General features: G+C 40.8%; 1 protein-coding gene across 1 annotated transcript; it reads left to right on the top strand.

Annotated features, from left to right (window-relative positions):
• Window positions 1–10,031: 10,031 nt before the first annotated feature.
• LOC128643888 (mothers against decapentaplegic homolog 4-like) lies at window positions 10,032–25,254 on the top strand (the record flags this gene model as incomplete). Its single annotated transcript, XM_053696658.1, has 2 exons — window positions 10,032–10,170; window positions 23,339–25,254. Coding segments are annotated over 2 exons (351 nt in total), but the record flags the coding sequence as incomplete, so codon positions are not given.
• Window positions 25,255–26,666: the final 1,412 nt, after the last annotated feature.

The following is a 26,666-nucleotide window of genomic DNA, read 5'->3' on the forward strand; positions in this document are numbered from 1 at the left end:
GTTCTGATGACTATGTCCGTGTCGTCAGAATAAGGAACAAAATGTTGACGCCTCTGCTCAGAAGCAAGGCACCTCTGTCTCTGTCTGGAGGCCTAGTGCTAACTGGAACACGTCATTCAGGCTAACAAATCTATCTTTCTACTACAAAAGCTGCAATGAGGTGCAGTCCTGATCCGAAGTTCTGTTAGGGGGCAGGTTAAGCATCATTCGGAAGGCTTGGTTTCAGTCTGTTCCAGATCCCTGGGTTCTGAATATAGTCTCCCAGGGATATCGAATAGGATTCAGAACAAGGCCTCACAGAGGAACGTTCTTTCTGTCCAATGTTCCAAGGAATCTTTTAAAAGCCCATTCTTTTTTCTAGTCTGTCTTAGATCTGGAAGCTATGGGAGTTCCTTTACAGGTACAGGGGATTGGATTTTATTCAAATCTCTTGATTGTTTCAAAGAAGTAAGGTACTTTTCAGACCAGTTCTTGATCTGAAAGTTCTGACTAAGTTTGTAAGGATTCTGTTTTTTTAAAATGGAAACTATTTAAACTATTCTGCTTTTTGTTCAGCAAGTTCTGTTTGTCCACAATAGATTTAAAAGATGCGTACCTTCATGTTCCATTTCACACTAGACATTACCAGTTTTTGAGGGTTTGCCTTTCTTGACAAGCATTTTCAGTTTGTTGCTCTACCATTTGGTCTGGCTACAGCTCCAAGCATATTGACAAAGGTTCTGGGTGCCCTTTTGTCCATGATTGCAGTGTTTCCTTACCTGGATGAATCTCACACCAACTTGACTCATGGTTGGAGTATCAATTTTTCAAAACGTTATTTGATTCCTCAAACAAATAACTTTTTTGGGCCATGAGTCTTTCTCTAACAGAGCAGAGAAGGTTAAGATTGGTGTGAGCTTGTTTGAACCTTCAGTCTCTTTCCACTCTGTTCTTTGTATGGAATTTCTAGGTCATGATTGCAGCTTCAGATGCAATTCCCTTTGCTTATGAGACCTTTTCAGCTTTGTATGTTTCATCAATGGTGCAAAGATTATACTCCGCTCTCTCAAAAGATATTTTTGGATTCCAGTACAAGTAAGTCTCTAACTTGGCGGCTGAATCATCAGTTTATTATTCAGGGGGCTTCTTTTTCTTGTCCTACCTTGTCTGTGGTCACTACAGATGCAGGACTTTCAGATTGGGGAGCGGTTTGGGGATCTCTGAGCACAAGTAGTTTGGGACCCTCGGGAGACAAGGTTACCAATCAATATTCTAGAACTCCATGCTATTTTCAGGGCTCTTAAAGCTTGGCCTCTTTTGATAAGAGAATCTCATCTCCATTTTCAGACAATGTGACAGCAGTAGCTTATGTCAACCATTGGGGGGAACTCACAGTTCCCTACCCATTAAGGAAGTGTCTTGAATTCTCTTATAGGGAGAAACCAATTGCTGTCTAGTCTCTGCGCTTCATATTCCAGGGGTGAGCAACTGGGAAGCGGACCTTCTTATTAGTCAATCTCTACATCCAGGGGAGTGGTCTCTTCACCAGGATGTGTTCAATCAGATTGCGGATCTTTGGGGTCGCCCAGAGATAGATATGGTGGCTTCCTTTTTGTTTGAACAACAAACTTCCCAGGTACTTTGCGAGGTCCATGGATCCTTAAGCAGAGCCCCTTGTTCATTTCAAGTTCTGGAAAGTTAATTTCAGCTTGCTTATCCGTTTCCTCCTCTTGTACTTATTCCAAGAGTGATTTCCAAGATAAGCCTAGAGAAATCATCATTAATCCTTATTGCCCCAACTTGGCTTTGCAGGATTTGGTATGCGGACCTGGTTCAGATGCCCTCCTTGGCCTTTTTCTCTAAGGTCAGACCTTCTGTCTTAAAGTCTGTTTTTCCACCTGGACCTCAAGTTTATTAACTTGATGGCATGAAAATCGAAAGGTTGGTCCTTAGAAATAGAAGTTTCTTTGATTCAGTGATTGAAACCTTAATTCAGGTCCGTAAGCCTGTAACCTGGATAATTTATCATAATGTATGGAAGGCCTTTATTTCTTGGTGTATGGTTCATGGTTTTTCCTGGCATTTCAGAATTCCTAGGATTCTGCATTTTCTACAGGATGGTCTGGATAAGGGTCTATCTGCCAGTTCTCTGAAGGTACTGATTTCTGCCTTTTCAGTCTTGTTTAATAGGAAAATTGCTAACCTTTCTGATATTCATGGTTTTATTCAGGCTTTGGTTCGTATTAAACCTGTACTCAAGCAGATTTCTCCTCTATGGAATTTGGTGTTAAGGGTTTTGCAGGCTCCTCCTTTTGAACCAATGCATAAAGTGGATATTAAGCTGCTTTCTTGGAACATTTTATTCCTTTTGGCCATCTTTTCTGCTAGAAGAGTTTGAATTATCTGCTCTTTCCTGTAATCCTACTTCTCTTATCTTTTCATCAGGATAAGGTAGTTTGATGGACTTTTGACTTCTTCACTTGACTTTGTTTCTTCTGACAAAATTAGCAGAGAGATTGTTGTCCCTTCTTTATGTCCTGATCCTAAGAATGGTTGAGAGATCTGGATGTTGTTAGGGCATTGAAATATAACATTGATGCTACTAAGAACTTAAGACAAACTTCTAGTTTGTTCATTCACTTTTCTGGTTTTTGAAAAGGACAGAAAGTTTCCGCTGTTTCTTGGGGCTTCTTGGTTGAAACTTTTGATTCACAGGGCTTACTTGGAGTCGGGTAAACTTCTGCTACAACAGTTTACTGCTCATTCTACTAGGCCAGTTACCACTTCTTGGGCCTTCAGTTGACCAGATTTGCAAGGCAGCTACTTGGACTTTTTTTGCATACTTTAACAAAATTCGAACATTTTGATGGTGCTTCTTCTGAGGCAGCCTTTGGTAGGAAGGTCCCTCAGGCAGACGTCTCTGCTTCATTGTTTCTTGTTGGATTGAATTTTTTTTTATTTTTTTGGGGGGTGGGGGGTTGTGGATTTAATTTCTCAGTGAAAAAAGGATGTATTTTAAATCCCTCCCTTTTTGGACTCCACAGCTTGGGTATTTAGTTAAAAAGGTAAGAAAGGGGCGCTATAAGCAATCTGGGATTCTGAAATAATAAGTCACTTGATAGTGCAATTGTAATATTCCTTGTTAGTAAATATCTTAAAAAATAATAATAAATTACTTGTGGTAATACCTCCTAAAGAGTTATGTCCTGTAAGTGATAAATAAGTGATTCCTATTAGACATAAACATATGTGAATTCAATATATGAAATTATATATAAAAAAATATATTAAAGTGGTTAAAACTAGTGAGTGATGTATTTGTGTTTTTTTAATGGTGATAAACAATGTTTATAAATGCACTTACTAAATATTCTATATCAACTTCTATCTACCTAAGTGCAAACAACGAATGAAAATGTATGGTAAAAATAAATTTACAAAAACGGTTGAGCAATCAACTTCTATCTATCTTAATATGTTACCTGTGTAAGGAGTGATAATCAAGGGTTAATCCTTCAAACTAAAACAAGTCTGTTTTTGGTTCAGAGCCTGGGTAGCGCTTGCAGATTGGTGTCTAAATGTAGATACCAATCGTAGCCACCATTCTGCAAGCTGTACTCAGGTGCTGAACCAAAAATGGTCCAGCTCCTAAGCTTACATTCTATTTAATTTATTCTCCTATGCATAGTTTTAGAGTTGAGGCCAGGCAAAACAAGAGAGACCCATCTATTTAAACACATATAAATAGAGATGCACACAACTTATTTAACCCTTTCACACTGGGAGCAATTGTTTAACATTGGAACGTAGTTCCGATGTGAACATTTGCTTGAAAAAGGAGATCACACAATCTCGCTGGGATCGGATTATGGGGGACTCCCTACGCTGCTAGGCACACACCCCACCCCAGTCTGATTTCTGTTTTCGTCAAAGGGGAGGCTGCAGGAAGCCGTACAAGGTAGGACGTTCCATGCAGTCCTAGCGGCATTAAAGCCCAGCACTGTTAGGATGGCATGGAACATCCTAACGGAGTGAAGGGGTTAAACTCCAAAAATGATCATTTGGGTATTCTCTTTGTAAATTGAGAAACTCCTGAATAAGGAGACACTTTTTTCTCTTGTTAAGTGTATCCAGTCCACGGATCATCCATTACTTGTGGGATATTCTCCTTCCCAACAGGAAGTTGCAAGAGGATCACCCACAGCAGAGCTGCTATATAGCTCCTCCACTCACTGCCATATCCAGTCATTCTCTTGCAACTCTCAACAAAGATGGACATAGTAAGAGGAGAGTGGTGTATTATAGTTAGTTTTTTAACTTCAATCAAAAGTTTGTTATTTTTAAATGGTACCGGAGTGTACTGTTTCATCTCAGGCAGCATTAGAAGAATAATCTGCCTGTGATTTCTATGATCTTAGCAGAAGTAACTAAGATCCACTGCCGTTCTCACATATTCTGAGGAGTGAAGTAACTTCCGAGGGGGAATGGCGTGCAGGTTTTCCTGCAATAAGGTATGTGCAGTTAACATATTTCTAGGGATGGAATTTGCTAGAAAAATGCTGCTGATACCGGATTAATGTAAGTTAAGCCTTAAATGCAGTGATAGCGACTGGTATTAGGCTTATTAACAGAGATACATACTCTTATAAAAGTGTAATATAAAACGTTTTGCTGGCATATCGTTTTTATATATGTTTGGTGACAAAACATATTGGGGCCTAGTTTTTTTCCACATGGCTGGCTTGATTTTTGCCTAGAAACAGTTTCCTCAGGCTTTCCACTGTTGTAATATGAGTGGGAGGGGCCTTTTTTAGTGCTTTTCTGTGCATCTAAAAATACTGACAGAGACATTCAGCTTCCCTCTGCATGATACAGGACATCTCTGAAGGGCTCAAAAGGCTTCAAAGTCGTGTTTGAGGAGGGTAACAACCTGTGGCAGTTGTTGTGACTGTGTTTAAAAAACAAAAAAACAAAAACATTTTTGTCATTTATTATTCTGTTTTTGTTATTAAGGGGTTAATCATCCATTTGCAAGTGGGTGCAATGCTCTGCTGACTTGTTACATACACTGTAAAAATTTTGTTAGTGTAACTGCTTTTTTTCACTGTTATTTCAAATTTTGTCAAAATTTGTTTCTCTTAAAGGCACAGTAACGTTTTTTTTATTGCTTGTTAACTTGCTTTAAAGTGTTTTCCAAGCTTGCTAGTCTCATTGCTAGTCTGTACAAACATGTCTGAAACAGAGGATACTTGTTCATTATGTTTAAAAGCCATGCTGGAGCCCCATAGGAGAATGTGTACTAAATGTATTGATTTCACCTTAAACAGTAAAGATCAGTCTTTATCTACAAAAGAATTGTCACCAGAGGGGTCTGTCGAGGGGGAAGTTATGCCGACTAACTCTCCCCACGTGTCGGACCTTTCGCCTCCCGCTCAAGGGACGCACGCTAATATGGCGCCAAGTACATCAGGGACGCCCATAGCGATTACTTTGCAGGACATGGCTGCAATAATGAATAATACCCTGTCAGAGGTATTATCCAGATTGCCTGAATTGAGAGGCAAGCACGATAGCTCTGGGGTTAGACGAGATACAGAGCGCGTAGATGCTGTAAGAGCCATGTCTGATACTGCGTCACAATATGCAAAACCTGAGGACGGAGAGCTTCAGTCTGTGGGTGACGTCTCTGAATCGGGGAGACCTGATTCAGAGATTTCTAATTTTAAATTTAAGCTTGAGAACCTCCGTGTATTGCTTGGGGAGGTATTAGCTGCTCTGAATGACTGTGACACAATTGCAGTGCCAGAGAAATTGTGTAGGCTTTATAAATACTATGCAGTGCCGGTGAGTACTGATGTTTTTCCAATACCTAAAAGGCTTACAGAAATTATTAGTAAGGAGTGGGATAGGCCCGGTGTGCCCTTTTCCCCACCTCCTATATTTAGAAAAATGTTTCCAATAGATGCCACTACACGGGACTTATGGCAGACTGTCCCTAAGGTGGAGGGAGCAGTTTCTACTTTAGCAAAGCGTACCACTATCCCGGTTGAGGACAGTTGTGCTTTCTCAGATCCAATGGATAAAAAATTAGAGGGTTACCTTAAGAAAATGTTTATTCAACAAGGTTTTATTTTACAGCCCCTTGCATGCATTGCGCCTGTCACTGCTGCGGCGGCATTCTGGTTTGAGGCCCTGGAAGAGGCCATCCATACAACTCCATTGACTGAAATTGTTGACAAGCTTAGAACTCTTAAGCTAGCTAACTCATTTGTTTCTGATGCCATTGTTCATTTGACTAAACTAACGGCTAAGAATTCCGGATTCGCCATCCAGGCGCGTAGGGCGCTATGGCTCAAATCCTGGTCAGCTGATGTGACTTCAAAGTCTAAATTACTCAACATTCCTTTCAAGGGGCAGACCTTATTCGGGCCTGGTTTGAAATAAATTATTGCTGAAATTTCTGGAGGTAAGGGTCATACCCTTCCTCAGGACAGGGCCAAATCAAAGGCCAAACAGTCTAATTTTGTGCCTTTCGAAATTTCATGGCAGGTGCAGCATCAACTTCCTTTGCTTGAAAACAAGAGGGAACTTTTGCTCAATCCAAGCAGGCCTGGAAACCTAACCAGTCCTGGAACAAGGGCAAGCAGGCCAGAAAGCCTGCTGCTGCCTCTAAGACAGCATGAAGGAGCGGCCCCCTATCCGACAACGGATCTAGTAGGGGGCAGACTCTCTTTCTTCGCCCAGGCGTGGGCAAGAGATGTTCAGGACCCTGGGCGTTGGAGATCATATCTCAGGGATATCTTCTGGACTTCAAAGCTTCTCCTCCACAAGGGAGATTTCACCTTTCAAGATTATCTGCAAACCAGATAAAGAAAGAGGCATTCCTAAGCTGCGTACAAGATCTCCTTGTAATGGGAGTGATCCATCCAGTTCCGCGGACGGAACAAGGACAGGGGTTTTATTCAAATCTGTTTGTGGTTCCCAAAAAAGAGGGAACCTTCAGACCAATTTTGGATTTAAAGATCCTAAACAAATTCCTCAGAGTTCCGTCATTCAAGATGGAAACTATTCGAACCATTTTACCCATGATCCAAGAGGGTCAGTACATGACCACAGTGGACTTAAAGGATGCCTACCTTCACATTCGGATTCACAAGAATCATCATCCGTTCCTGAGGTTTGCCTTTCTAGACAGGCATTACCAATTTGTAGCTCTTCCATTCGGGTTGGCTACAGCCCCAAGAATTTTTACAAAGGTTCTGGGCTCACTTCTGGCGGTCCTAAGATCGCGAGGCATAGCGGTGGCTCCTTACCTGGACGACATCCTGATACAGGCGTCAAACTTTCAAATTGCCAAATCTCATACAGAGATAGTTCTGGCATTCCTGAGGTCTGAGGTCGCATGGGTGGAAAGTGAACGAAGAAAAGAGTTCTCTATCTCCTCTCACAAGGGTTTCCTTCCTAGGGACTCTGATAGATTCTGTAGCAATGAAAATTTACCTGACGGAGTCCAGGTTATCAAAACTTCTAAATGCTTGCCGTGTTCTTCACTCCATTCCGCGCCCCACGGTGGCTCAGTGCATGGAAGTAATCGGCTTAATGGTAGCGGCGATGGACATAGTGCCATTCGCGCGCCTGCATCTCAGACCGCTGCAATTATGCATGCTCAGTCAGTGGAATGGGGATTACACAGATTTGTCCCCTCTACTAAATCTGGATCAGGAAACCAGAGATTCTCTTCTCTGGTGGTTATCTCGGGCCCATCTGTCCAAGGGTATGACCTTTCGCAGACGAGATTGGACAATTGTAACAACAGATGCCAGCCTTCTAGGTTGGGGTGCAGTCTGGAACTCCCTGAAGGCTCAGGGTTCATGGACTCAGGAGGAGAAACTCCTCCCAATAAATATTCTGGAGTTAAGAGCAATATTCAATGCTCTTCTAGCTTGGCCTCAGTTAGCAACACTGAGGTTCATCAGATTTCAGTCGGACAACATCACGACTGTGGCTTACGTCAACCATCAAGGGGGAACCAGGAGTTCCCTAGCGATGTCAGAAGTCTCCAAGATAATTAGCTGGGTAGAGACTCACTCTTGCCACCTGTCAGCGATCCATATCCCAGGTGTAGAGAACTGGGAGGCGGATTTTCTAAGTCGTCAGACTTTTCATCTGGGGGAATGGGAACTCCATCCGGAGGTGTTTGCTCAATTGGTTCTCCGTTGGGGCAAACCAGAATTGGATCTCATGGCGTCTCGCCAAAACGCCAAGCTTCCTTGTTACGGATCCAGGTCCAGGGACCCAGAAGCGGCACTGATAGATGCTCTAGCAGCGCCTTGGTTCTTCAACCTGGCTTATGTGTTTCCACCGTTTCCTCTGCTCCCTCGTCTGATTGCCAAAATCAAACAGGAAAGAGCATCAGTGATATTGATAGCGCCTGCGTGGCCACGCAGGACCTGGTATGCAGACCTAGTGGACATGTCATCCTTTCCACCATGGACTCTGCCTCTGAGACAAGACCTTCTAATACAAGGTCCTTTCAATCATCCGAATCTACTTTCTCTGAGACTGACTGCATGGAGATTGAACGCTTGATCCTATCAAAGCGTGGCTTCTCCGAGTCAGTAATTGATACCTTAATACAGGCACGAAAGCCTGTCACCAGGAAAATTTACCACAAGATATGGCGTAAATATCTTAATTGATGTGAATCCAAGAATTACTCATGGAGTAGGGTTAGGATTCCTAGGATATTGTCCTTCCTCCAAGAGGGTTTGGACAAAGAATTATCAGCTAGTTCTTTAAAGGGACATATTTCTGCTCTGTCTATTCTTTTACACAAGCGTCTGGCAGAAGTTCCAGACGTTCAGGCATTTTGTCAGGCTTTAGTTAGAATTAAGCCTGTGTTTAAACCTGTTGCTCCTCCATGGAGCTTAAACTTGGTTCTTAAAGTCCTTCATTCTATTGATATCAAACTTCTTTCATGGAAAGTTCTTTTTCTGATGGCTATTTCCTCGGCTCGAAGAGTCTCGGAGTTATCTGCCTTACATTGTGATTCTCCTTATCTGATCTTCATTCAGATAAAGTTGTTCTGCGTACAAAACCTGGGTTTTTACCTAAGGTGCTTTCTAACAAGAATATCAATCACGATATTGTTGTTCCATCATTATGTCCTAATCTTTCTTCAAAGAAGGAACGTCTTTTGCATAATCTAGACGTAGTCTGTGCCTTGAAGTTTTACTTACAGGCTACTAAAGATTTTCGTCAAACATCTAACCTGTTTGTTGTTTACTCTGGACAGAGGAGAGGTCAGAAGGCCTAGGCAACCTCTCTTTCTTTTTGGCTTCGGAGTATAATCCGTTTAGCCTATGAGACTGCTGGACAGCAGCCTCCTGAAAGGATTACAGCTCATTCTACTAGAGCTGTGGCTTCCACCTGGGCCTTTAAAAATGAGGCCTCTGTTGAACAGATTTGCAAGGCTGCAACTTGGTCTTCGCTTCATACTTTTTCCAAATTTTACAAATTTGATACTTTGGCTTCTTCGGAGGCTGTTTTTGGGAGAAAGGTTCTACAGGCAGTGGTTCCTGCCTTGTCCCTCCCATCATCCGTAATGGATGATCCGTGGGCTGGATACACTTAACAAGAGAAAACATAATTTATGCTTACCTGATAAATTTATTTCTCTTGTAGTGTATCCAGTCCACGGCCCGCCCTGTCCTTTTCAGGCAGGTCTAAATTTTAATTAAACTATAGTCACCACTGCACCCTATAGTTTCTCCTTTCTCTTGCTTGTCTTCGGTCGAATGACTGGAGGTGGCAGTGAGGGGAGGAGCTATATAGCAGCTCTGCTGTGGGTGATCCTCTTGCAACTTCCTGTTGGGAAGGAGAATATCCCATAAGTAATGGATGATCCGTGGACTGGATACACTACAAGAGAAATAAATTTATCAGGTAAGCATAAATTATGTTTTTTTTTTTGGGGGGGGGGGGTCGGGGTTCAAATTAGCTTTCAAATTTCAGTTTATCATAAATGTAAACTCCATTATTTCTCTCCTTAGGTATTTGATTTAAGGCAGTGCCATCGACAAATGCAGCAGCAAGCAGCTACTGCACAAGCAGCAGCTGCAGCACAAGCAGCAGCAGTAGCTGGAAACATACCTGGTCCAGGATCTGTGGGTGGAATAGCACCAGCAATCAGTAAGATATAGTGTTTGTACATGAAAGTAACCTCATACTTTATTTGCATATGTCAAATTCAGTAGGAAAATGTTTTTTTTTTAAAAAGAAAATTATTTCTGTTTTTTTACTGTGGTAGTTTTATATTTTTTGTTACAAATTTCCTATTTTCCTGTTAAAGGGATATGAAAAAGCATCATTTTTTAAAAAAGTTTCCAGTTTACTTCTGTTATTAAATTTTCTTTGTTCCAATGATATTCTGTGTTGAAGAGATACCTAGGTAGGCATCTGAAGTACTATATGACAGCAGATACTGCTGCCATCTAGTGCTCTTGCAAATGGATAACATTCTTGCAAAACTGCTGCCATGTAGTTCTCCAGAAATGGGTCGGCTCCTAAGCTTACATCCCTGCTTTTTCATCAAAAGATAGCAAGAGAACAAAGAAACTGATAATAGAAGTACACTAGAAAGTTGTTTAAAATTGCATGCTCTATCTGTATCATGAAAGAAAAATGTTGAGTTTAATGTCCCTTTAATTTCCAGAACTTCTAACTGAACACTGCACATCACGCAATTTATAGACGCTAATGACAGTGGAGCCCAATAACAATATGCTGTAAACGCTAGGTGAAGCAACCACACAAGCATCTATGAGTTTATGCCATCAAGTTTTGGGTGGCATTGATGCACATGCTGGTCAAATATGGGAACCACAGAGTTGGACAAGACCAACATGCACAGAGAGATAGGATAAAGGAATTTTTTTGCATAACCAACAAGGTTATATTAGTATACTTTCTTTCATGTAATTAACAAGAGTCCATGAGCTAGTGACGTATGGGATATACATTCCTACCAGGAGGGGCAAAGTTTCCCAAACCTTAAAATGCCTATAAATACACCCCTCACCACACCCACAAATCAGTTTTACAAACTTTGCCTCCAAGGGAGGTGGTGAAGTAAGTTTGTGCTAGATTCTACGTTGATATGCGCTCCGCAGCAAGTTGGAGCCCGGTTTTCCTCTCAGCGTGCAGTGAATGTCAGAGGGATGTGAAGAGAGTATTGCCTATTGAATGCAGTGATCTCCTTCTACGGGGTCTATTTCATAAGGTTCTCTGTTATCGGTCGTAGAGATTCATCTCTTACCTCCCTTTTCAGATCGACGATATACTCTTATATTTACCATTTCCTCTACTGATTCTCGTTTCAGTACTGGTTTGGCTTTCTACAAACATGTAGATGAGTGTCCTGGGGTAAGTAAGTCTTATTTTCTGTGACACTCTAAGCTATGGTTGGGCACTTTATTTATAAAGTTCTAAATATATGTATTCAAACATTTATTTGCCTTGACTCAGAATGTTCAACTTTCCTTATTTCCAGACAGTCAGTTTCATATTTGGGATTATGCTTTAAATTATCATATTTTTTCTTACCTCAAAAATTTGACTTTTTTCCCTGTGGGCTGTTAGGCTCGCGGGGGCTGAAAATGCTTCATTTTATTGCGTCATTCTTGGCGCGGACTTTTTTGGCGCAAAAATTCTTTTCCGTTTCCGGCGTCATACGTGTCGCTGGAAGTTGCGTCATTTTTGACGTTATTTTGCGCCAAAAATGTTGGCGTTCCGGATGTGGCGTCATTTTTGGCGCCAAAAGCATTTAGGCGCCAAATAATGTGGGCGTCTTATTTGGCGCCAAAAAATATGGGCGTCGCTTTTGTCTCCACATTATTTCAGTCTCATTTTTCATTTGCTTCTGGTTGCTAGAAGCTTGATGTTTGGCATTTTTTTCCCATTCCTGAAACTGTCTTATAAGGAATTTGATCTATTTTGCTTTATATGTTGTTTTTTCTCTTACATATTGCAAGATGTCTCACGTTGCATCTGAGCCAGAAGATACTACAGGAAAACCACTGCCTGCTGGATCTACCAAAGCTAAGTGTATCTGCTGTAAACTTTTGGTAGCTATTCCTCCAGCTGTTGTTTGTAATAATTGTCATGACAAACTTGTTAAAGCAGATAATATTTCCTTTAGTGATGTACCATTGCCTGTTGCAGTTCCCTCAACATCTAAGGTGCAGAATGTTCCTGATAACATAAGAGATTTTGTTTCTGAATCCATAAAGAAGGCTTTGTCTGTTATTTCTCCTTCTAGTAAACGTAAAAAGTCTTTAAATCTTCTCTCTCTACAGATGAATTTTTAAATGAACACCATCATTCTGATTCTTTGGACTCTTCTGGTTCAGAGGATTCTATCTCAGAGATTGATGCTGATAAATCTTCATATTTATTTAAGATGGAATTTATTCGCTCTTTACTTAAAGAAGTTCTAATTGCTTTAGAAATAGAGGATTCTAGTCCTCTTGATACTAATTCTATACGTTTGGATAAGGTTTTTAAAGCTCCTGCGGTTATTCCAGAAGTCTTTCCTGTTCCTAATGCTATTTCTGCAGTAATTTCTAAGGAATGGGATAAATTGGGTAATTCATTTACTCCTTCTAAACGTTTTAAGCAATTATATCCTGTTCCGCCTGACAGGTTAGAATTTTGGGACAAAATCCCTAAAGTTGATGGGGCTATTTCTACCCTTGCTAAACGTACTACCATTCCTACGTCAGATGGTACCTCGTTTAAGGATCCTTTAGATAGAAAAATTGAATCTTTTCTAAGAAAAGCTTATCTATGTTCAGGTAATCTTCTTAGACCTGCTATATCATTGGCTGATGTTGCTGCAGCTTCAACTTTTTGGTTGGAAACTCTAGCGCAACAAGTAACAAATCGTGATTCTCATGATATTATTATTCTTCTCCAGCATGCTAATAATTTCATCTGTGATGCCATTTTTGATATTATTAGAGTTGATGTTAGGTTTATGTCTCTGGCTATCTTAGCCAGAAGAGCTTTATGGCTTAAGACGTGGAATGCTGATATGGCTTCTAAATCAACTCTACTTTCCATTTCTTTCCAGGGAAACAAATTATTTGGTTCTCAGTTGGATTCTATTATTTCAACTGTTACTGGTGGGAAAGGAACTTTTTTACCACAGGATAAAAAGTCTAAAGGTAAAAACAGGGCTAACAATCGTTTTCGTTCCTTTCGTTTCAACAAAGAACAAAAGCCTGATCCTTCGTCCTCAGGAGCAGTTTCAGTTTGGAAACCATCTCCAGTCTGGAATAAATCCAAGCCTGCTAGAAAGGCAAAGCCTGCTTCTAAGTTCACATGAAGGTACGGCCCTCATTCCAGTTCAGCTGGTAGGGGGCAGGTTACGTTTTTTCAAAGAAATTTGGATCAATTCTGTTCACAATCTTTGGATTCAGAACATTGTTTCAGAAGGGTACAGAATTGGTTTCAAGATGAGACCTCCTGCAAAGAGATTTTTTCTTTCCCATGTCCCAGTAAATCCAGTGAAAGCTCAAGCATTTCTGAATTGTGTTTCAGATCTAGAGTTGGCTGGAGTAATTATGCCAGTTCCAGTTCCGGAACAGGGGATGGGGTTTTATTCAAATCTCTTCATTGTACCAAAGAAGGAGAATTCCTTCAGACCAGTTCTGGATCTAAAATTATTGAATCGTTATGTAAGGATACCAACGTTCAAGATGGTAACTGTAAGGACTATATTGCCTTTTGTTCAGCAAGGGAATTATATGTCCACAATAGATTTACAGGATGCATATCTGCATATTCCGATTCATCCAGATCATTATCAGTTCCTGAGATTCTCTTTTCTAGACAAGCATTACCAATTTGTGGCTCTACCGTTTGGCCTTGCTACAGCTCCAAGAATTTTCACAAAGATTCTCGGTGCCCTTCTGTCTGTAATCAGAGAACAGGGTATTGTGGTATTTCCTTATTTGGACGATATCTTGGTACTTGCTCAGTCTTTACATTTAGCAGAGTCTCATACGAATCGACTTGTGTTGTTTCTTCAAGATCATGGTTGGAGGATCAATTTACCAAAAAGTTCTTTGATTCCTCAAACAAGGGTAACCTTTCTGGGTTTCCAGATAGATTCAGTGTCCATGACTCTGTCTTTAACAGACAAGAGACGTCTAAAATTGATTACAGCCTGTCGAAACCTTCAGTCTCAATCATTCCCTTCGGTAGCCTTATGCATGGAAATTCTAGGTCTTATGACTGCTGCATCGGACGCGATCCCCTTTGCTCGTTTTCACATGCGACCACTTCAGCTCTGTATGCTGAACCAATGGTGCAGGGATTACACGAAGATATATCAATTAATATCTTTAAAACCGATTGTTCGGCACTCTCTAACGTGGTGGACAGATCACCTTCGTTTAATTCAGGGGGCTTCTTTTGTTCTTCCGACCTGGACTGTAATTTCAACAGATGCAAGTCTCACAGGTTGGGGAGCTGTGTGGGGATCTCTGACGGCACAAGGAGTTTGGGAATCTCAGGAGGTGAGATTACCGATCAATATCTTGGAACTCCGTGCAGTTTTCAGAGCTCTTCAGTTTTGGCCTCTTCTGAAGAGAGAATCGTTCATTTGTTTTCAGACAGACAATGTCACAACTGTGGCATACATCAATCATCAAGGAGGGACTCACAGTCCTCTGGCTATGAAAGAAGTATCTCGAATTTTGGTTTGGGCGGAATCCAGCTCCTGTCTAATCTCTGCGGTTCATATCCCAGGTGTAGACAATTGGGAAGCGGATTATCTCAGTCGCCAAACGTTGCATCCGGGCGAATGGTCTCTTCACCCAGAGGTATTTCTTCAGATTGTTCAAATGTGGGGGCTCCCAGAGATAGATCTGATGGCCTCTCATCTAAACAAGAAACTTCCCAGGTATCTGTCCAGATCCCGGGATCCTCAGGCGGAGGCAGTGGATGCATTATCACTTCCTTGGAAGTATCATCCTGCCTATATCTTTCCGCCTCTAGTTCTTCTTCCAAAAGTAATCTCCAAGATTCTGAGGGAATGCTCGTTTGTTCTGCTAATAGCTCCGGCATGGCCTCACAGGTTTTGGTATGCGGATCTTGTACGGATGGCATCTTGCCAACCATGGACTCTTCCGTTAAGACCAGACCTTCTGTCACAAGGTCCTTTTTTCCATCCGGATCTGAAATCCTTAAATTTAAAGGTATGGAGATTGAACGCTTGATTCTTGGTCATAGAGGTTTCTCTGACTCCGTGATTAATACTATGTTACAGGCTCGTAAATCTGTATCTCGAGAGATATATTATAGAGTCTGGAAGACTTATTTTTCTTGGTGTCTTTCTCATCATTTTTCTTGGCATTCTTTTAGAATACCAAGAATTTTACAGTTTCTTCAGGATGGTTTAGATAAGGGTTTGTCCGCAAGTTCTTTGAAAGGACAAATCTCCGCTCTTTCTGTTCTTTTTCACAGAAAGATTGCTATTCTTCCTGATATTCATTGTTTTGTACAAGCTTTGGTTCGTATAAAACCTGTCATTAAGTCAATTTCTCCTCCTTGGAGTTTGAATTTGGTTCTGGGAGCTCTTCAAGCTCCTCCGTTTGAACCTATGCATTCATTGGACATTAAATTTCTTTCTTGGAAAGTTTTGTTCCTTTTGGCCATCTCTTCTGCTAGAAGAGTTTCTGAATTATCTGCTCTTTCGTGTGAGTCTCCTTTTCTGATTTTTCATCAGGATAAGGCGGTGTTGCGAACTTCTTTTGAATTTTTACCTAAAGTTGTGAATTCCAACAACATTAGTAGAGAAATTGTGGTTCCTTCATTCATGTCCTAATCCTAAGAATTCTAAGGAGAAATCATTGCATTCTTTGGATGTTGTTAGAGCTTTGAAATATTATGTTGAAGCTACGAAATCTTTCCGTAAGACTTCTAATCTATTTGTTATCTTTTCCGGTTCTAGGAAAGGCCAGAAAGCTTCTGCCATTTCTTTGGCATCTTGGTTGAAATCTTTAATTCATCTTGCCTATGTTGAGTCGGGTAAAATTCCGCCTCAGAGAATTACAGCTCATTCTACTAGGTCAGTATCTACTTCCTGGGCGTTTAGGAATGAAGCTTCGGTTGACCAGATCTGCAAAGAAGCAACTTGGTCCTCTTTGCATACTTTTACTAAATTCTACCATTTTGATGTATTTTCTTCTTCTGAAGCAGTTTTTGGTAGAAAAGTTCTTCAGGCAGCGGTTTCAGTTTGAATCTTCTGCTTATGTTTTTTGTTAAACTTTATTTTGGGTGTGGATTATTTTCAGCAGGAATTGGCTGTCTTTATTTTATCCCTCCCTCTCTAGTGACTCTTGTGTGGAAAGATCCACATCTTGGGTAGTCATTATCCCATACGTCACTAGCTCATGGACTCTTGTTAATTACATGAAAGAAAACATAATTTATGTAAGAACTTACCTGATAAATTCATTTCTTTCATATTAACAAGAGTCCATGAGGCCCACCCTTTTTTGTGGTGGTTATGATTTTTTTGTATAAAGCACAATTATTCCAATTCCTTATTTTATATGCTTCGCACTTTTTTTCTTATCACCCCACTTCTTGGCTATTCGTTAAACTGATTTGTGGGTGTGGTGAGGGGTGTATTTATAGGCATTTTAAGGTTTGGGAAACTTTGCCCCTCCTGGTAGGAATGTATATCCCATACGTCACTAGCTCATGGACTCTTGTTAATATGAAAGAAATGAATTTATCAGGTAAGTTCTTACATAAATTATGTTTTTTATATCTGTGATTACCTTGTATTTCTTTTGTTAAGTGTGTTCAGTCCACGGGTCATCCATTACTTATGGGATATATTCTCTTTCCCAACAGGAAGTTGCAAGAGGATCACCCAAGCAGAGCTGCTATATAGCTCCTCCCCTCACATGTCATACCCAGTCATTCTCTTGCAACTCTCAACAAAGAAGGAGGTCGTGAGAGGAGTTGGAGTTTTTTACTTAATTATTCTTCAATCAAAAGTTTGTTATTTTAAATGGCACCGGAGTGTGCTGTTTTTTTCTCTCAGGCAGTATTTAGAAGAAGAATCTGCCTGCGTTTTCTATGATCTTAGCAGACGTAACTAAGATCCACTGGCTATTCTCGCACATTCTGAGGAGTTGGGTAACTTCAGAAAAGGGAATAGCATGCGGGGTCCCCTGCAAATGAGGTATGTGCAGTAAAATATTTTCTAGGAATGGAATTGACTAAGAAAACACTGCCGATACCCTTATGATGTAAGTACAGCCTAAAATGCAGTAGTAGCGACTGGTATCAGGCTGGTAAATGTATGCACAGTAGAGTTATTTTCTAGGGAATAGAATTTGACTGAAAAAATACTGTTAATACTGAAATAATGTATGAGCCTTAACTGCAGTAGAAGCGACTGGTAGCAGGCTTAGTGATAACTTTTCACAACATCTGAAATGTTGTTTTTTAAAACGTTTACTGGCATGTTAATCGTTTTGTGAGGTACTTTGGTGATAAATCTCTTGGGGCATGATTTTTTCCACATGGCTAACGTATATTTCTGCATAGAAACCGCTATAGCTGGTCTCCCACTGTTGTAATATGAGTGGGAGGGGCTTTTTGTTAGCGCCTTGTTGCGGAGTTAAAATTCAATCATAGTCTTCCTGTTTCTTCCTCCTTGATCCAGGACGTCTCCAGAGAGCTCAGGGGTCTTCAAAATTTATATTTGAGGGAGGTAATCAGTCACAGCAGACCTGTGACAGTGTGTTTGACTGTGATAAAAACGTTATCTGTTAAATTGATTATCCGTTTTTGGGTATTAAGGGGTTAATCATCCTTTTGCTAGTGGGTGCAATCCTCTGCTAATTTCATACATTTAATGTAAAGATTTGGTTGCTATAACTGAATTAGTTCATTGTTATTTCAACTGTAATTGTCTTTTTGTGTTTTTAAAAGCGCAGCAGCGTTTTTACTTGCTTGAAAAATTTCTGAAAGTAATTTCCAAGCTTGCTAGCCTCATTGCTAGTCTGTTTAAACATGTCTGATACAGATGAATCTGCTTGTTCATTATGTTTAAAAGCCAATGTGGAGCCCAATAGAAATATGTGTACCAATTGTATTGATATTACTTTAAATAAAGGTCAGTCTTTACCGGTAAAGAAATTATCACCAGACATCGAAGGGGAAGTTATGCCGCCTAACTCTCCTCACGTGTCAGTACCTGCGCCTCCCGCTCAGGAGGTGCGTGATGTTGTGGCGCCAAGTACATCAAGGCCCTTACAAATCACTTTGCAAGATATGGCTAATGTTATGAAAGAAGTATTATCTAATTTGCCTGAGTTAAGAGGCAAACGCGATAGCTCTGGGTTAAGGACAGAGCGCGCTGATGACACGAGAGCCATGTCCGATACTGCGTCACAATTTGCAGAACATGAGGACGGAGAGCTTCATTCTGTGGGTGACGGTTCTGATCCAGGGAGACCGGATTCAGAAATTTTAAATTTATGCTTGAGAACCTCCGTGTATTGCTAGGGGAGGTGTTAGCGGCTCTGAATGATTGTGACACGGTCGCAATCCCAGAGAAGTTATGTAGGCTGGATAAATACTATGCGGTGCCGGTGTGTACTGACGTTTTTCCTATACCTAAAAGGCTTACAGAGATTATTAGCAAGGAGTGGGATAGACCCGGTGTGCCCTTTTCCCCTCCTCCGATATTTAGAAAAATGTTCCCAATAGACGCTACCACACAAGACTTATGGCAGACGGTCCCTAAGGTGGAGGGAGCAGTTTCTACTTTAGCTAAGCGCACCACTATCCCGGTGGAGGATAAAAAATTAGGTTACCTTAAGAAAATGTTTGTTCAACAAGGTTTTATATTACAGCCCCTTGCATGCATTGCGCCCGTCACTGCTGCGGCGGCTTTCTGGTTTGAGTCTCTAGAAGAGGCTATTCGCACAGCACCATTGGATGAGATCATGAACAAGCTTAAAGCACTTAAGCTAGCTAATGCATTTGTTTCGGACGCCGTTGTGCACTTAACCAAACTAACGGCTAAGAACTCCGGATTTGCCATCCAGGCGCGCAGAGCGCTATGGCTTAAATCCTGGTCAGCAGATGTGACTTCTAAATCTAAATTGCTTAATATTCCTTTCAAAGGGCGAACCTTATTCGGGCCCGGCTTGAAAGAAATTATTGACATTACTGGAGGTAAGGGTCACTCCCTTCCTCAGGATAGGGCCAAATCAAAGGCCAAACAGTCTAATTTTCGTGCCTTTCGTAATTTCAAGGCAGGAGCAGCATCAACTTCCACCGCTCCAAAACAGGAAGGAACTGCTGCTCGTTACAGACAGGGTTGGAAAAGCAACCAGTCCTGGAACAAGGGCAAGCAGGCCAGAAAGCCTACTTCTGCCCCTAAGACAGCATGAAGGAAGGGCCCCCTATCCGGAAACGGATCTAGTGGGGGGCAGACTCTCTCTTGGGCAAGAGATGTCCAGGATCCCTGGACGTTGGAGATCATATCTCAGGGATACCTTCTGGACTTCAAAGCTTCTCCTCCACAAGGGAGATTTCATCTGTCAAGGTTATCAACAAACCTAATAAAGAAAGAGGCATTTCTACAATGTGTACAAGACCTCTTAGTAATGGGAGTGATCCACCCAGTTCCGCGAACGGAACAAGGGCAAGGGTTTTACTCAAATCTGTTTGTGGTTCCCAAAAAAGAGGGAACCTTCAGACCAATCTTGGACCTAAAGATCTTAAACAAAATCCTAAGGGTTCCATCGTTCAAAATGGAAACTATTCGAACCATCCTACCCATGATCCAAGAGGGTCAGTATATGACCACAGTGGACTTAAAGGATGCCTACCTTCACATACCGATTCACAAAGATCATTATCGGTAACTAAGGTTTGCCTTTCTAGACAGGCATTACCAGTTTGTAGCTCTTCCCTTCGGGTTAGCTACGGCCCCGAGAATTTTTACAAAGGTTCACTTCTGGCGGTACTAAGACTGCAAGGCATAGCGGTGGCTCCGTACCTAGACGACATTCTGATACAAGCGTCGAGTTTTCAAAATGCAAAGTCTCATACAGAGATAGTTCTTGCATTTCTGAGGTTGCATGGGTGGAAAGTGAACGTGGAAAAGAGTTCTCTGTTACCACTCACAAGGGTTCCTTTTCTAGGGACTCTGATAGATTCTGTAGAGATGAAGATTTACCTGACGGAGTCCAGGTTATCAAAAATTCTAAATGCTTGCCGTGTCCTTCATTCCATTCCAAGGTCATCAGTAGCTCAGTGCATGGAAGTAATCGGCTTAATGGTCGCGGCAATGGACATAGTGCCATTTGCGCGCCTGCATCTCAGACCGCTGCAATTATGCGTGCTAAGTCAGTGGAATGGGGATTATTCAGATCTGTCCCCTCTACTGAATCTGGACCAGGAGGCCAGAGATTCTCTTCTCTGGTGGTTGTCGCGGGTTCATCTGTCCAAAAGAATGACTTTTCGCAGGCCAGATTGGACGATTGTAACAACAGATGCCAGCCTACTAGGCTGGGGCGCAGTCTGGAACTCCCTGAAGGCTCAGGGATCGTGGACTCAGGAGTAGAAACTCCTCCCAATAAATATTCTGGAATTAAGAGCAATATTCAATGCTCTTCTAGCTTGGCCTCAGTTAGCAACACTGAGGTTCATCAGATTTCAGTCGGACAACATCACGACCGTGGCTTACATCAACCATCAAGGGGGAACCAGGAGTTCCCTAGCGATGTTAGAAGTCTCCAAGATAATTCGCTGGGCAGAATCTCACTCTTGCCACCTGTCAGCGATCCACATCCCAGGCGTGGAGAACTGGGAGGCGGACTTTCTAAGTCGCCAGACTTTTCATCCGGGGGAGTGGGAACTTCATCCGGAGGTCTTTGCTCAACTGATTCATCGTTGGGGCAAACCAGAACTGGATCTCATGGCGTCTCGCCAGAACGCCAAACTTCCTTGTTACGGATCCAGATCCAGGGACCCGGGGGCGGTGCTGATAGATGCTCTAGCAGCCCCTTGGGGTTTCAAGATGGCTTTTGTGTTTCCTCCGTTTCCGTTGCTGCCTCGATTGATTGCCAGGATCAAACAGGAGAGAGCATCGGTGATTTTGATAGCGCCTGCGTGGCCACGCAGGACCTGGTATGCAGACCTAGTGGACATGTCGTCCTGTCCACCATGGTCTCTGCATCTGAGGCAGGACCTTCTAATTCAGGGTCCTTTGAACCATCCAAGCCTAATTTCTCTGACGCTGACTGCATGGAGATTGAACGCTTGATTCTATCAAAGTGTGGTTTCTCGGAGTCGGTTATTGATACATTAATACAGGCTCGGAAACCTGTTACCAGAAAAATTTACCATAAGATATGGCGTAAATATTTATATTGGTGTGAATCCAAGAGTTACTCATGGAGTAAGGTCAGGATTCCTAGGATATTGTCTTTTCTACAAGAGGGTTTAGAAAAGGGTTTATCTGCTAGTTCGTTAAAGGGACAGATTTCTGCTCTGTCTATTCTTTTACACAAACGTCTGGCAGAAGTTCCAGACGTTCAGGCTTTTTGTCAGGCTTTAGCTAGGATTAAGCCTGTGTTTAAGACTGTTGCTCCGCCGTGGAGCTTAAACTTAGTTCTTAAAGTTCTTCAAGGTGTTCCGTTTGAACCCCTTCATTCCATTGATATTAAGCTTTTATCTTGGAAAGTTCTGTTTTTGATGGCTATTTCCTCGGCTCGAAGAGTCTCTGAGTTATCTGTCTTACATTGTGATTCTCCTTATCTGATTTTTCATTCAGACAAGGTAGTTCTGCGTACTAAACCTGGGTTTTTACCTAAGGTAGTTTCTAACAGGAATATCAATCAAGAGATTGTTGTTCCATCATTATGTCCTAATCCTTCTTCAAAGAAGGAACGTCTTTTGCATAATCTGGATGTAGTCCGTGCCCTGAAGTTCTACTTACAGGCAACTAAAGATTTTCGGCAAACTTCTTCTCTGTTTGTCGTTTATTCTGGACAGAGGAGAGGTCAAAAGGCTTCGGCCACCTCTCTCTCTTTTTGGCTTCGTAGCATAATTCGTTTAGCCTATGAGACTGCTGGACAGCAGCCCCCTGAAAGAATTACAGCTCATTCCACTAGAGCTGTGGCTTCCACCTGGGCCTTTAAGAATGAGGCCTCTGTTGAACAGATTTGCAAGGCTGCAACTTGGTCTTCACTTCATACCTTTTCAAAATTTTACAAATTTGACACTTTTGCTTCTTCGGAGGCTGTTTTTGGGATAAAGGTTCTACAAGCAGTGGTTCCTTCTGTTTAATGTTCCTGCCTTGTCCCTCCCATCATCCGTGTACTTTAGCTTTGGTATTGGTAACCCATAAGTAATGGATGACCCGTGGACTGAACACACTTAACAAGAGAAAACATAATTTATGCTTACCTGATAAATTTATTTCTCTTGTAGTGTGTTCAGTCCACGGCCCGCCCTGTCTTTTTGAGGCAGTTCTAAATTTTAATTAAAACTCCAGTCACCACTGCACCCTATAGTTTCTCCTTTCTCGTCTTGTTTTGGTCGAATGACTGGATATGACATGTGAGGGGAGGAGCTATATAGCAGCTCTGCTTGGGTGATCCTCTTGCAACTTCCTGTTGGGAAGGAGAATATATCCCATAAGTAATGGATGACCCGTGGACTGAACACACTACAAGAGAAATAAATTTATCAGGTAAGTATAAATTATGTTTTTAAGCCTCTGTAGACTTCCCCTGACAGACTTAAATTTCAGCCAATCAGTGCGGACTCACAGTAGTGAGCACAATGTTATATATATGGCACACGTGAACTAGCGCTGTCTAGCTATGAAAAACTGTTAAAAGGCGGCCTTTAAGGAAATTAGCATATGAGCCTACCTAGGTTTAGCTTTCAACAAAGAATAACCAGAGGAAAAAAACAAATTTGATGATGAAAGTAAATTGGAAAGTTGTTTAAAATTGCATGCCCTATCTGAATCATGAAAGTTTTTTTGACTAGACTGTCCCTTTAAGGCACTTAAGTAAAAAACAAAAGACCTTTTTGCTTTACAATTATTTTTTGTGAGTCAGATATAGCATACAAGGGTGAAATTAACCAATCACAACTGACGCCTGCTTCTGTCTATAAAGATATAAAATGATAGCCTTTCTTTTTTGCAAGGAACACATTATTTGGATCCTAAAGGCATTTTTTTTTAAAGTTAAATAAAAGTCTATAATGCACTCCCTGATTTGCTTTTGTTTTCCTAATTTAGGTCTTTCAGCAGCTGCAGGAATTGGTGTAGATGATCTCCGCAGACTATGCATTCTTAGAATGAGTTTTGTAAAAGGATGGGGTCCTGATTACCCAAGACAGAGTATTAAGGAAACCCCTTGCTGGATTGAAATTCACTTGCACCGTGCTCTACAGCTACTGGACGAAGTTCTCCATACAATGCCTATTGCAGACCCCCAACCTCTGGACTAATCCCTCCCTGCAGGGCATAATGTAGCCATTACATTGTCAATATTGAGGACTGACAAATCCAATCATGTTTGTAACCATAAAATATATATATATATATAATTATATATACATATCTCTTTGTTTTGCCTACTCTTCAAATCCGGATTCAAGAAAAATGTGTTATCTTCCCACTTTTTATAGGAGAAAAACCAAGGTAGTGGTTCCTTTTTTTATTTACAGAAACCACTTTACCTTGTATTTTATTTGTCTATAGTAAAGTATGTGTAGATTAATAAAATACATGGGTTATTTCCTTTGTTGTAAAACTACATGCTGTAATCAAAATCATTGCTCCACTAACCTTGGTTGATGCAAGGGTATTGTTGGTCATCAGTAATGAAATATTTATATGTCCCTTATGTAGATATTTAGCACACTACACTGGCCTGGAATGTACTCGTGCTTTATAGTGTAACCAACTCGAGCATTAAATCTTCACTAAGCATACTATCATCTCTTTAGCCACAAAGGTTACAATTTGAAAAAAAAAGATTTTTTTTTTTTATGTATTTTTAGGATTTTCCGCTTTGCAATTCCCAGATCAGGTTGTTTAGTAATGTCATTTCCAACCTATTTCTTTTATTTGCACACATCATTGAGAGAGCATTTTACACCACACAATTTTTATTTTTTTATTATTAGCTTTAATAAACTTATAAAAGAAACTTTCTTGTTATAAGTCAATACACTGACGAACTTTACACAGTGCTGTTTGCTATAACCAGTAATTTTGTGCGTGCATCATTTTATTGATGAAAGCTGTAGAGGTGCTCTGGTTAAAAATCCACTGGTTTAGAATACAACTGTAAACAGTCTGCAATCTTTCCATTGTTTAAAATGTACAGTATTTTGAAAAAATGTATAGCTAGCATTCTTACTAAAGCTTTTCATGTATCCCCAACATAGAATTTTATGTATTCAAGAAATACAGGCCCATCCCAACGGAAATAGGGCAGATAGCTGCTTTTTGGCGTTTTTACATTTTGCCATATTTAAAAAAGTGTTAAATGATTTGATACATTTTGCATATGTCTGATAGCTGGTTTAAACTACCTTTCAGTAGGTATTTAACCATTTATAAAAAATACTGTTGGTATATAGAGGTTTTGTTTGTTCTTCCTTTTTTCATTCTTTCAGATTTGCTGCAGTATTTTGGTCATTTGGTAAACTTGTAAAATGGGTTTGATTGTAAATTAGCAATAACTACTTTGGTTTAATTTGCTATCATCTTAACATCCTCTTCAATTTCCATAAGATTGCCAAATGAATACCAGATACTGTTTTTAAGCATGTGCAAGCATCTGCTGGGAAATAAATTTTAAATACCCAGTTTGATATTGTCCTTCAATACAGCGTGTCATCGTGTGACTTTTCTTCTAGTTTACTACATTGTTTTAATATACAGACTTTGGCCACTATGAACATTGAAAGTCATTTATGTATAAATCTGTTCCATCAATGCATTTTTTTTAAGGTTTTTGTTTTTTCAGAATTAAATAAATTACAGTAACCATAACAGTCCTATTGTAAAATAATGAAATATTGCTAGAATAACACTTTGTAAATATATATATATATATATAAATATATATAAAATGTTTTTATGTTTCCAATTTGTCTTAACTTGTCCTGAATAAAAATAAAACAAAAACATGTTTTACAGAAGTTATCCTTTTGTTGGAAAAAAGAGCTATACACTCTAAAAGCTAAATAAATCATCAACATGCCCAATTAGATGATATTTGGTTTTCTCCAACATAGGTGTGTCCGGTCCACGGCGTCATCCTTACTTGTGGGATATTCTCTTCCCCAACAGGAAATGGCAAAGAGCCCAGCAAAGCTGGTCACATGATCCCTCCTAGGCTCCGCCTTCCCCAGTCATTCTCTTTGCCGTTGTACAGGCAACATCTCCACGGAGATGGCTTAGAGTTTTTTGGTGTTTAACTGTAGTTTTTATTATTCAAAGAGTTTGTTATTTTAAAATAGTGCTGGTATGTACTATTTACTCTGAAACAGAAAAGAGATGAAGATTTCTGTTTGTAAGAGGAAAATGATTTTAGCAACCGTTACTAAAATCGATGGCTGTTTCCACACAGGACTGTTGAGAGGAATTAACTTCAGTTGGGGGAAACAGTGAGCAGGCTTTTGCTGCTTGAGGTATGACACATTTCTCCAACATAGGTGTGTCCGGTCCACGGCGTCATCCTTACTTGTGGGATATTCTCTTCCCCAACAGGAAATGGCAAAGAGCCCAGCAAAGCTGGTCACATGATCCCTCCTAGGCTCCGCCTACCCCAGTCATTCTCTTTGCCGTTGTACAGGCAACATCTCCACGGAGATGGCTTAGAGTTTTTTAGTGTTTAACTGTAGTTTTTCATTATTCAATCAAGAGTTTGTTATTTTCAAATAGTGCTGGTACGTACTATTTACTCAGAAACAGAAAAGAGATGAAGAATTCTGTTTGTATGAGGAAAATGATTTTAGCAACCGTAACTAAAATCCATGGCTGTTCCACACAGGACTGTTGAGAGCAATTAACTTCAGTTGGGGGAACAGTGTGCAGTCCCTTGCTGCTTGAGGTATGACACATTCTAACAAGACGATGTAATGCTGGAAGCTGTCATTTTCCCTATGGGATCCGGTAAGCCATGTTTATTACGATTGTAAATAAGGGCTTCACAAGGGCTTATTTAGACTGTAGACTTTTTCTGGGCTAAATCGATTGATTATTAACACATATTTAGCCTTGAGGAATCATTTATTCTGGGTATTTTGATATAATAATATCGGCAGGCACTGTTTTAGACACCTTATTCTTTAGGGGCTTTCCCAAAGCATAGGCAGAGTCTCATTTTCGCGCCGGTGTTGCGCACTTGTTTTTGAGAGGCATGGCATGCAGTCGCATGTGAGAGGAGCTCTGATACTTATAAAAGACTTCTGAAGGCGTCATTTGGTATCGTATTCCCCTTTGGGTTTGGTTGGGTCTCAGCAAAGCAGATACCAGGGACTGTAAAGGGGTTAAAGCTTAAAACGGCTCCGGTTCCGTTATTTTAAGGGTTAAAGCTTCCAAAATTGGT

This window comes from Bombina bombina, unplaced genomic scaffold (genome assembly GCF_027579735.1).
Source record: "Bombina bombina isolate aBomBom1 unplaced genomic scaffold, aBomBom1.pri scaffold_1560, whole genome shotgun sequence".
In the NCBI taxonomy this organism is placed as follows: Eukaryota; Metazoa; Chordata; class Amphibia; order Anura; family Bombinatoridae; genus Bombina; species Bombina bombina.